Raw genomic sequence first — 13,105 nt, forward strand, 5'->3', positions numbered from 1 at the left:
AGTAAAAATTTAAGGTGCTGTCACCAGACTTCAGGAGAGAAGAACGGCATGGTCTTTTCAGGTCACAGCACTGCTGAGAGTGCAGCCATCGTACTGTTACTCTTGGGATTTGCCTGTATGTACACTTCGTGGTCCAGAGGCCTCGATTCTATGTGATGCAAAGCTTTTCATTACCCGCCCAACAGTCTTTTTGTCAGCAACTAAGCACAAGCTGTAGCAGTGCTATATTTTCTCATGTAGTGCAGCGTTGACCTTTGTCTTGGCAACAACGCCTTGCAACCGGAGTGCCACAGTCTGACATTACGTTACCGATTCCACATTATGGAAGTCCCAAACTGTGCCACACAAATTACGGCCAGACCTTGTTCCACCGTTTTCTAGTTCAAAATTAGTTTTTTCATCTTGTTGTCTCATTTGCAGCTGCAATTGAAGCAAGGATTGTTAAAGCCAACTTGGTTGGCACGAGCAAGCTTGCAATTTTTTTTAATGTATTCATTTTTTGCAAACATATGCAATCTGCAAGAAAAATATGTTATCGGGTATTAGCTCATGGGAACATCAAGCAGCAAGCTCTGCACCCCATGCCATGGACTGCTCTCTTCTGATGAGTACCAAAAAGTATGAAACATAAGTAATATGTGTATGTAAAGAGATGTTCAGCATTGCTCTTGGAGCATTAAAACAAGTGTGAAAAAACATGGAGCATTGGCCTATATTGCCGGTACTCTGGGGGGCCTGACGTGAGTATGCAAAAGGAACTTCATGCTAAAGTGCAATTTTCCCCAAGAAGAACGTTTCCGAAGTTGCAGTCCTCAAAATTGGACCCAGAACATTTTTGGGCAGCTTGCTCCACACCATGCGATATCAAGTGAGTGACAGTTTTTCTGACTGACCAACTTTGATATTAGTGTACAAAATATAGGTAATCTGATTAATGTGGGTACTAAACATATAATCCTTGAAATAGCAGTATATTTTTGAATGTTATAGTCAGTCTACACGTAAGTTAATGGAGTGGCAACATTGGGCTATTTTGGGCTACTTTCCCGTTGCTTTTGGGTTTGAAAGTTGTGAAAAAATCTGGCAACACTGCCAGCATCCCATTGAAGTGATTCCTGCCGTTTATCTGCATCCAATCTCTCTGCTCTGTCAGCGGCTATTACTGTCAGAATGCTGCGCATCACAAAACATAATCTGGCTATATGTTTACAATCAATATCGGCCTCGGCACAACCCTACAACAAAAACCATAATAACTCCTAAGTGCTGTTATGGAACTGTTGAAAGAGTTAAGCAATGTTTTCAGTGAACTGATGTTTGCGTTCACTGGATGCCTGAGACCAAGGTGCCTCAAAATGGATGTATCATGCCCCAAAAAATACTTTGTTGGTATTCGATAACCTTTGCTGTTTGAAACTCTAATGTTCCCAAACACCTAAAAGTCAGGAAGAGTGCAAAGAGATGGCAAGCAACTGATAATAGAACTGCTAACCTACGAAAGAGGAGGACAGCGCCGCGAGTATCAAAGAGTGTGCTAACTGGCTCCTGGAAAGAAAGCTTACATCCTCTGTTTAGGGTTACTGATGGTAGAAGTCCACATTGAAGATATTTTGCTACATGATGTCCGTGGTGTCTTTGATTTGCGGCTCATCGTGCAGGAGGGCTCAACCTCGGGTGATCAGACGACTGACTGGCTGAGAGTAACAGAATGGGGCACAAAGGGCACCTCACCGCAGAGGCTTCTCCCAGTTTGGCCTGATGGCAAGCCAACCAGGTGGTGGACCATGGCAACAGCAAGGTAAAATAAAGAACACAGAAAACAATAAACGTTGGTATAGAGAGGGAATGGCTCGTGTTTGTGGACTCCTTGGGCTTGCTGGGGGATTTCATGCTTGCAAGGCCAGCATCAGCAGTGCACACTAGCAGATGTCCATAAAGGTTTGAAAAAGCTTGAGAGACACTCCATCTTATATGTCCTAGTTAAGGCAGTTGGGCAGCATCACATTGCTAATCATTCAGCACATTCGTGCAGTTTCAAAACTCAGCCAGACAACCTGGGCCTAGTTTCCCTGTTCAGAGAGGTATGGAAAGGTCCTTTACCCAGAGTGTAGTGGGGGGACCTACCAGCAGAAGCCCACATGCATCTTTAAAGGTGCTGCTTCAGCGGGAAACTTTGTGTAATCCCCCCAGATAATCTTTGAGACAAACAATAGCAGAGGAAGAAGTGGGGCTGGAGTTGCTCTCTGTGGGCAGCATCCCAGCCTCCTTCTTCCAGCTCACATTCTTAGCAAAATAAATGTTGGCGATCAACTACAGACAATCAACTAACAAAGATGCAGCTGTCATTGTAATGGCCATTCAATCAAAGCCATTGACGTGCTAGGTAACTTTTGAAACATTCATAAAATAATAAACAAAAAAGGTCCCACTCAGCATCTGGACTTTAACGTCGAGACCAGTATCCAGGTCTCCTTGACGCAGCTATGCATCAGAAAAACCCTAGTCTGCTACCACCAACATGGGCTTGTGTAGCAGGTATCAAGTGGGTTACCCCCTTGAGATAATTGGATGTGGAGACCATCGGTGAGTGTACCCATCTCAGTGCACACAAAAGGTTTTGTCTTGAGAAGCTTAGATGGGCAGTTTGAGTGGTTGGGATAAAAGATGTAGTGGCTTGGATGGCAAATGTTCTGAGTTAGCTTTGGACTTTTGTCCCTACATTTTATATGAACAACCTTTCCCAAAGGGGTCGGTCTCTGAATTCTGTGCTAGGCTCTAAAACCTTGTCTCCGTTCTTTTATTATGACGTTGCCGTCCTCGTCAAAAAATAAAGATACCTGGCAAAGAATGTTATCATTTATACTGTGACATGATTGTTCTTGACCCAGTTTCTCAACTGCCTTAGCTCCAAGAGGGAATATTTCAGTGGATTTGAGATCAAGTTACTGGAAATTAGTCAAAAATATCCCAAAGCCTAAAAATACTTTAAACACTTTTACTCCACCTTACTAACGTCAATTGTATTCATGGTTGCAGTATGAGTACTATTGACCAGAGAGAGAGGCATGTGCATTATGAAGGTCATTATAAGGCTTACTGTGCGCTGGCTAGGACGGGACCAGTTACAGATCCAACAGTCTCCAAAGTGAAAGCTTTCAGCTGGAAAATGACCTGTGCTAGGACTCCGCTAGAAACTAAAGTGAGTCCTCCTTAGTACACCAAACACACAAAATGTGATGAGAAGATGCTTGTAATAAGTCTTGTTGGAAGTGGGGGTCCTTATCCCTCACCGCCGCTGCCACCAAATGCTGGAGGCGGGAGTCCCCGACCACTAGTTTCAACGTTAGGCTAAGTAAGGACACCGTCTGAGATAGCTCTGCTCACCCCCTTAGCAGCTTGGCACGAGCAGCCAGGCTTATCTCCAAGGCACGAGTGTACAGTATGTGTAACCACACTCACAGCAACCCAATGATGTCACCACAAATAGACTTCACACAAGTTTTTTATAAAAACAAGTATAAGCTTTATATAAGCAAATATACGATATGACCACACGATACAAAAGCAACATATAATAATGGGTAGTATTCGTTCCAGTGGATTGGTAGGTTTTAATCCCAACCACCGCTTCTAACCAACAGTTAAGCTTGCGTCTAACCGTTTCCCAAAGGTTAGGCAGGTCGTATTGCTAGAATCACTCACGTTGCAAGAGAAAAGAAATACTGCAATGCGGAACGATATACTCCTGTACTGTGCAAGAGAAACAATGCCATACATAGCGCAACAGTCATGGACGTTGCAATAGAAGGAATAATGCAATGTGTATCACTACCAGCATGCCCTGTGCAAGGAAGAAACAAAGCAATGCGTCACGCTACAATCATGTACTGTGCAATGAAGAAATAATGCAATGCGCCACATTACAATCAGGTACTGCGCGATGAAGAAAGGATGCAATGCGCCACGGTACAATCATGTACTCTGCAAGGGAAAAAATAACGCAGTGCGTAGCACACCAAGCATGTAGTTCGTCAGGCACAAATAAGGGCAGGCGTTGTACGACAGTACGTTAGCAGCAATAATGCAAAGTGTAATATGACAGTTTAGGTGCTCCATTAACAGTTGCCCCCAATATGGACCAATGATGACACAAAAGTACCGCTTCTCACTCCGGCCCCAGTACTGCCCTTCCTGTACGGGCCTAGATCCGAGCCGAAGCAACAGGGCTCGCGCAGCTGACAGAAGCGAGAGGCCGAGAGTGTGTCCCTCTGGGCCCACACCCCACCTCAGGTGGTGATCCACGTTACCTGGGGGGGTGCAACCCCACTCTCCTCTCCTCCTTCAGCGACTTGGGCCTTGATCCAGAACTCCGTCGATGGGCACGGCGAGCTCAGGCCGGCGTCTCAGCTCCTCCGGGGCTGCTGGTCCAGGCCGCTACTGTTTCACTCTGAGGGCCCAATGGCCTGGCCCTCCTCCCGGCGGTCTCAGTGGACACCGAGACCCGCCCTCAGCAATGTGGAGACTTTCTTTGATTTCGGTGCACACCCTACCCAGGCACTCCTCACCAGCGCCTCTGGCTGCACCTCGACACACATTCTGCGTGTCCGAGACTCGCTTCTTCCTTGGTGCCCACGATGACCAGGCGCTCTTCACCAATGCCTTGGCTGCACCTCGACCCGCACCCTGTGCGTCCGAGTCTCACCTCTTAGCTCGGTGCACACCACGACCAGGCACTCTTCACCAACGCCTTGGCTGCACCTCGACACACACTTTGTGCTTCCGAGTCTCACTTCTTCGCTCATTGCACACCACAACCAGGCACTCTTCACCAACGCCTTGGCTGCACCTCGACACGCACCCTGCGTGTTCGAGGCTCCGCTTTCTCCCGGTGCACACAATGACCAGGCGCTCCTCACCAATGCCTTGGCTTGCACCATGACACGCACCATGCCCGTCCGAGCCTCTGTTTACTTCCTGTGTGCCCACGATCACATGGCACACCTTCCGAGGGTCTCAAGCTGCAAAAGCACGCGCACACCACGTCGCTTGGGACTTCTCCAGAAACTTTTATGTTCCTGTGTTTCCAAACAGAGAGCCACCTCACCTCAGGCCCTTGGGGTTCAAGACACAGCACAAAGCACAGTCTTCGTCAAGCAGGGGGACTCAGCGCCTTCAAGCACAGTCGCAACAGCCTCTTCCTTGGTTAGAACTGAAAACTGCAGACCAGCCCCAGATCACGAAGCAAGGATTGGTCTTTTCCCAGCAGTCTCTTCAGTTGCTCCTTCCTTAGCAGAGGTTCCTCTTGACTACGAAATGGGTTCAAGCCTTTTCAGTCTCAATCCATTTCTGTTTCATTCCAACGTTAAGGGGTTTCAGCTCTCATAGTTATACCCCTTGATGTCTTTGAGTTTGTTGTGCACAGGGATCCCTGACCCCTCCCTAAATCAGTTCTGGGTGTCTCCCTCCCAGTGTCACCTTTCTCCCTTTGATACTGGGGGTCTGGATCCTTAATCACTCAGCAGGAGATGGGTCAATTGGTTTATAGCATGAGCCCAGGCCTTTTCACCTCCCGGGCTTCTCCTCCCCCTACTGTCCGGATGCAGGGCAGCCTGGTGACATCTCAGCCCCTCCCTGGGTCAAGACCTCCCCCATCTCCTCTCACCTTCCAGATCCAAACAGTCAATCCACATTTCAACAGAGACACACAGAAATGCTTAAAGCACAAAACTCAGCCACTTTCTAAAAGAGTGGTTTCTGAACACACAGTGACAAAACCACCTTCACAGAAAGATGTGTCATGACACTGTGAGTTCATACATACTAAACTTCACATCTCCATTATAAACTTACAGGAAACTAGGCTAACAAACACAACACCCAGCCTCCCCCATTCTGTCCTATGGGCAGGATGGCCTATCAGCAGTGAAACACGAAATGGAGTGTTTTTCACTGTCAGGACATAATACACACAAGTCCTGCCTTTTACCTACACTGCAACTTGACCAGGGATTACCTGGGACCTACCACAGGGGTGCCCAATGTGTATGCAAAAGGGAAAGTCAGGCCTGACAAGTGGTTGCACTTGTCAGGGCAACATGCTAACTTAGCAAACTGAGCGCAGGCCCTACACTGCAGGCCTGAGTTCCCTTCTCCGCGCGCCTTTGCATTACTAGCCCAGGCACACACAGTGCACATCACTAGGGATTTTACTAGTAAGGTAAACATACCAATCATGGCCAACCAATTACCATTACATTGTACATAGGGAACACTTGTACTTTGACACTGATCAGCAGTGGCAAAGTACCCAAAACATCTAAATTGGCAACTCTATTTCAGGAAAACGGTCTAGGGGAAAGCAAAATGTTTAGGGAACTTAAGCCAAAAAGGCCAAGTCCTACAAGTCTAACCACTGGCAATCACTCAGGGTAGCATTCCAACCCATAGTTTTTTTGCCCACCATGCCACCTCAGATTAGACCAGGGGTCTCCAACCTTTTCTGTTTTGAGAGCTACTTCAGCTCAAGGAAAGTCCTGTCGAGCTACTAGCAAATTGTATCACTGTAAAATATTGACAGGACATATAAACATTACACTATGACCACCCTAAGTAGGATTATCATAGTGCCAACCAAGTATTCCAGGCGATGTTACCAGAAGAAATGCTAAGGAAACATTTATCAATATTAAATGCCCCCACCTGACGGACAAAGTAACATTCAAATCTTCACATGCCTTGTGGCACAAAGGACATAACCACAGCAATAAGTCTCCTCAATTCAGCTTGACTTATCTTTCAAGTATCAACTTTGAATGTGTTTGGAATTGCAACTTTTTGTCTTCATCAGCATATCAATTTCTGAAAATGCTCAGATTTTTCTATCACCACTTTCCATTTTGGGCAAATAAACTACATTTTCCTGAAGAAAACCATTGTTTGAAAAAAATGCCTTTAAAATACACATTTTCATTTTTAGGGAATACAGGGCCCCCAAACATCAGTTTGTTATTTCAATTGAACACTCACCTGTACAAATGCCTCACATGGACAGACTGCTTGGAATGCTCCGGTATTACAGTCATAAGCCATGGCACCATAGCACCGAGGACGACTGTATAATGCCAATAATGCCCACCAGTATACAATTGTGCCAAGGCTGGACACCATAAGGACCAGGATGGCCACCGTATTATTAGTCATGGACAATATAATGCAAGGGGCAGCCACAATTATATCAGGGACACCAAAATATAGTGCAGTAATTTTGTTAATATGTCACTGATGACTGCCAGTATACCATAAGTAGACCAAGAATACCCAAAATAGTTCAGGATGGCCACAATTATGTCATTGGCACTATTATGACATGAAGTGACACAATTGTGCCACACAAAAAAACCCATATGATGGAGGCTAGCATACCCATTTGGTAGTCCTTGATACCAGGTGTAGCTTACAGGAAGCAATAGTGTTTCTAATGGACGCACACAAATAAATGCAGGTGAGGCTCTTCATTTTCTCTGCTCAGGATTATAGCTTTCCTCAGCCCTTGGCTGCTCATACACCCAACTGAAACATTTTCACTGACTCCTGCAGTCCCACACTTTAGTGGGTCAACACTGATTACTGCTTAGGCTACCACTACCACTCTTCATTTATAGCCCACTGTTCACACACATGGTGACATTGATAAAGCAGGGGACTACCACATGGCCAATCACCTTGTGACTTAGTCCGAGACTGGCTAAAGATGACCATGTGGCAGACTCAGTAGGCAGACACAGTGTGTGTTTGATTGTTAAGATGAGTCCCTGCTGTAGGCTGATTGGCTACAGATCTTCAGATGAGCAGTGCTGCCTTTTTAATATGCTTAGAGTCTCCGCATAGACTCTCTGAATGAGATACCGGGAATGACTTCACCTCTGAGAGCTACTTTGAGGGTACTGGCGAGCTACCAGTAGCTCCCGAGCTACTCGTTGGAGACCCCTGGATTAGACCCTCCCAAATCATTGTTGCCCCTGTTCCGGTAGGAACAATCCAGACCGAACTGCCAAGCCAGGTCCTCTCTGAACCTGAAAACATTTTGTCTTAGAGAAATAACAGTCCCAGGGCTTTCCCCGGAGTCCTAGGCTTGAAACAAGCTTTGAGGGGAACAAAAACTCCTATAGTTGTGTTACTTGCCAGACATAGATTCTCTAGAGCAGGGGTCTCCAACGAGTAGCTCGGGAGCTACTGGTAGCTCGCCAGTACCCTCAAAGTAGCTCTCAGAGGTGAAGTCATTCCCGGTATCTCATTCAGAGAGTCTATGCGGAGACTCTAAGCATATTAAAAAGGCAGCACTGCTCATCTGAAGATCTGTAGCCAATCAGCCTACAGCAGGGACTCATCTTAACAATCAAACACACACTGTGTCTGCCTACTGAGTCTGCCACATGGTCATCTTTAGCCAGTCTCGGACTAAGTCACAAGGTGATTGGCCATGTGGTAGTCCCCTGCTTTATCAATGTCACCATGTGTGTGAACAGTGGGCTATAAATGAAGAGTGGTAGTGGTAGCCTAAGCAGTAATCAGTGTTGACCCACTAAAGTGTGGGACTGCAGGAGTCAGTGAAAATGTTTCAGTTGGGTGTATGAGCAGCCAAGGGCTGAGGAAAGCTATAATCCTGAGCAGAGAAAATGAAGAGCCTCACCTGCATTTATTTGTGTGCGTCCATTAGAAACACTATTGCTTCCTGTAAGCTACACCTGGTATCAAGGACTACCAAATGGGTATGCTAGCCTCCATCATATGGGTTTTTTTGTGTGGCACAATTGTGTCACTTCATGTCATAATAGTGCCAATGACATAATTGTGGCCATCCTGAACTATTTTGGGTATTCTTGGTCTACTTATGGTATACTGGCAGTCATCAGTGACATATTAACAAAATTACTGCACTATATTTTGGTGTCCCTGATATAATTGTGGCTGCCCCTTGCATTATATTGTCCATGACTAATAATACGGTGGCCATCCTGGTCCTTATGGTGTCCAGCCTTGGCACAATTGTATACTGGTGGGCATTATTGGCATTATACAGTCGTCCTCGGTGCTATGGTGCCATGGCTTATGACTGTAATACCGGAGCATTCCAAGCAGTCTGTCCATGTGAGGCATTTGTACAGGTGAGTGTTCAATTGAAATAACAAACTGATGTTTGGGGGCCCTGTATTCCCTAAAAATGAAAATGTGTATTTTAAAGGCATTTTTTTCAAACAATGGTTTTCTTCAGGAAAATGTAGTTTATTTGCCCAAAATGGAAAGTGGTGATAGAAAAATCTGAGCATTTTCAGAAATTGATATGCTGATGAAGACAAAAAGTTGCAATTCCAAACACATTCAAAGTTGATACTTGAAAGATAAGTCAAGCTGAATTGAGGAGACTTATTGCTGTGGTTATGTCCTTTGTGCCACAAGGCATGTGAAGATTTGAATGTTACTTTGTCCGTCAGGTGGGGGCATTTAATATTGATAAATGTTTCCTTAGCATTTCTTCTGGTAACATCGCCTGGAATACTTGGTTGGCACTATGATAATCCTACTTAGGGTGGTCATAGTGTAATGTTTATATGTCCTGTCAATATTTTACAGTGATACAATTTGCTAGTAGCTCGACAGGACTTTCCTTGAGCTGAAGTAGCTCTCAAAACAGAAAAGGTTGGAGACCCCTGCTCTAGAGGATCTGATAAAACATCTTAAAAACTCCTATAGTTGTGTTACTTGCCAGACATTCCTCTGTGCTATGCAGCATAGATTCTGTAGAGGATCTGATAAAACATCTTTCCAACTAAAGGAAGATACTATCTATCCGAACCAGACCAATGGTGGGAAGACGGTGGCAAACAAAACGTGCTACTATGTTTAAAATTGATAAACATGGAGCAGCTTCCAGAGCTGCTTCCCCAAACACATCTCACACATCTTTCTGTGAAGGTGGTTTTGTCACTGTGTGTTCAGAAACCACTCTTTTAGAAAGTGGCTGAGCTTTGTGCTTTAAGCATTTCTGTGTGTCTCTGCTGAAATGTGAAAGCAACTAAGAATTGGCTACAGCAATATCCATGTCAGATAGTCAGATAGGCAGAGTAGTACTTGTGAGTTTGATATTCAAATGACCTACCACCAATGAAAAACAGGAAAGTCCAAGCAAAGGTAGCTTGGTTCTGTGGTGGGTCTGAAGGCATCCAGTCAGCCCTTTCTCCTATAGAGACGCTATCTGCACCTCACAAGTACACAACGTGACAGTAGAAAAAAACGTTGTTAATACATACACGGGGAAGTGAGGGATCTCAGTCGGTGGGAACGGAGTGGATTGTGTATATAGTCAATACGCTCATCTCCACCGGGTACAGGTAACAAAAGCCCTTCATTTTCAGTGGTGCCCGCATTGATATACACAGCTTGATGAAATTTAAACTGACTCAATGCTGCTTTCATGCATGTTCACCCAGTGAGCTGTCATAAAATAAAATAAAAATGTAAAAAAAATCAACAAAAGAAAATCACTAGTGTCTCAGCTGCCCACAACTGCCAGTCTGTCCATGGCCTGATGACGGATCAGTAGCACCCACTACTGTGAGCGGGAATACATCATGGCTGTGCTCCCCGCCACCATAGCCCTGTGCGGAACATAAAAACACATTCTCAGTGGACTTTGGATTGGCGAGCCTATTGAGTGAAAAAACTGTCACAAACAAAAAAGATAGAAAGGCACAGCTGACTGAAAAATCTATATGTTCGGCCCTACATAATTCTCCCTTGGCCCTAGCTTGTGGGCAGCTATCAGTATCTTCCCCATCTCACCAGGCGCTTCATGAATTTGTAGCGCTCACAACCTTCACAAGGAATGCTCACCTGCTTGTGCGATCGGTGGCTTCTACTGTGCCTGGGAGGAAGGATGAATCGCGTCACAGGTCATACTGCTCCCCTAGCCTGCGGAAACAGGACCATGGGAAGATGTGGTCTTAAGAACAGCAGCCTCTCGTAAAGGGGTTTATCATAGCTCTCAGGACCTTTAGTAAAAGGTCTGGACGTTGAATGTACTGAAGCAAATGCATCATATTTTGAACACCACCACATTAAACTAAATTGCGTTTCCTTTTTACAACGTCTTTTTAATAGAAAGGAACACTAAGTCTACACATTGACTCCAAATACGAGTAATACTTATATTTGTCTTTTTCAGGTGCAGCAGCGAAGACCAGAACTGGAGCAGGTGTTTGGGATTCACCTTACCTAAAGAACCAACGAAAATATATTTGTATTCTTTTAGCTTGTAAACCTTTGTGTTTCCAAAGATCTAAGTGTCACGGTACATTTGTTGAATTACCAATCTAAGCTGAAACAATTCAGCACTTACTACTGGCAGCTTAGTACTAAAACAAAGTTGGGACCACCTTAAAAGTGTTGCAGAAGCTCTTCATTACATTCCCCAGCCTACGGCAGACAGGTCTTTTCAGGAACCTACTTTAGGAATCTATAGAGAGGTGAAATAATAACCAGTGAGCCAATTGGTGTACAGTAGGGATTCCATCCTCTAACAGAACCTGTACATTATCCAGCTTCTTAATAATGTAATGGCTGCTTGTTATTCCACATGGTGTCTCTTCCAAATAAGATTAAATGAGATCGTGGTATATTTTTTATAAACAGCAAAATAACCGCTTTGTTTCATGTTGAACATTTCTTCTGCAGAAGACGTTTTATATTCAGCTCAGTGGTAGTCAGTAAGAACTAAATGTCATAGGAAGCATTTGTCAGTGTAAATCCCTGAGTAAAGAACTTTTCATTACCACTTTGATCTCTTCCAGGTCGCATGTTGCTTTATCTATTACAGACTGGTTAAGAGAAGGAACAAGCATTTACAATGCAATGGTCTCGGCAATATTATAGGTAGAGCTATTGCTATTGCTCATTATTTTTTTATCATTATTGTATCCCTAAATAAATGGCATTGTCATTTCTATTGGCATTAGCGTTTTTTTTTTGCATATGTGATACCTATTGCATTAGCAGAGAGAGAGTGAGGTAGTGAGATAGAGAGAGTGAGGTATTGAAAGAGAGAGTGAGGTAGTGAGAGAGAGTGAGGTAGATAGAGAGTGAGTGAGGTAGTGAGATAGAGAGAGTGAGGTAGTGAGTGATGTAGTGAGATAGAGAGAGAGGTGGTGAAAGAGAGAGTGAAAGTGAGTTAGTGAGATAGAAAGAGTGAGGTAGTGAGATAGAGAGTGATTGAGGTAGTGAGTGAGAGAGAGTGAAGTTGTGAGGTTGTGAGCTAGAGAGTGAGGTAGTGATGTTTTGAGAGAGAGAAGTTGTGAGATAGTGAGGTAGTGAGATAGAGTGGAGTTGTGAGTAGTGAGGTAGAGAGAGTTATGTAGTGAGAGAGAGTGAGGGAGAGGGATGTTGTGAAGTAGTGAGATGTAAGCAGAGTGGTGTTGTGATGTAGTGAGATAGAGAGAGGTAGTGAAAGAGACAGTGAAAGTGAGTTAGTGAGATAGAAAGGCGCAGGAGCGACCCCCAGCTCCCCAGGCGAAGACGAGGAGGTTCTTGGCGCAGTGGCAGGGTAAGGGCTTAAGCAGCGAGGGAGCGGATGCGGTCCGGCGGCTAGATTGCCGACCTTGGTGCGGGAAACCAGAGTTCGACACTCGGGGTCGCGTCCACATCTCGTGATCCTGGGTAAATCACTTAACCCCTCCTCGTGCCTGAATGCGTAACGTAACCGGCACGCATGTAAAGCGCTCCAATACCTTCGGGCGAGTTCGCGCTATATAAATAAAAAAATTAAAAAAGTTAGGACAAGTACTTTACTAAAGCTGGCTCCTATTACTCCTTAATGTGCACCGGCATCCCCTCATTCCGAATGCACCGATCGTAAAGGAGTCTCCCCTGAGTGGAATGCTAAGTGGGCGCCATTGGTGCGGAGGGCGCAGGAGTTGGTGGAACAGATGCAAGCTGTGGCCTTAACTCTCGTGATCCTGGGTAAATCACTTAACCCCCCCTCGTGCCTGAATGCGCAACGTAACCGGCGCGCATGTAAAGCGCTCCAATACCTTCGGGCGAGTTTGCGCTATAT

At 45.1% G+C, this 13,105-nt stretch overlaps 1 protein-coding gene across 9 annotated transcripts in view; it reads left to right on the top strand.

Moving 5' to 3' along the window:
* LOC146870867 (SWI/SNF-related matrix-associated actin-dependent regulator of chromatin subfamily D member 2-like) overlaps positions 1–11,999 on the top strand; it is a 1,426,174-nt gene extending 1,414,175 nt beyond the window's left edge. For all 9 annotated transcript variants that reach the window (XM_085647047.1, XM_085647050.1, XM_085647051.1 and 6 more), the window contains one exon: positions 11,222–11,999. In XM_085647047.1, coding sequence (XP_085503173.1) covers positions 11,222–11,275 — 54 coding nt within the window. In that variant the 3' untranslated portion in view covers positions 11,276–11,999. The remainder of the gene's footprint in view (positions 1–11,221) is intronic.
* Positions 12,000–13,105: the final 1,106 nt, after the last annotated feature.

Source organism: Triturus cristatus, chromosome 1_1 (genome assembly GCF_964204655.1).
Source record: "Triturus cristatus chromosome 1_1, aTriCri1.1, whole genome shotgun sequence".
NCBI lineage: Eukaryota > Metazoa > Chordata > Amphibia > Caudata > Salamandridae > Triturus > Triturus cristatus.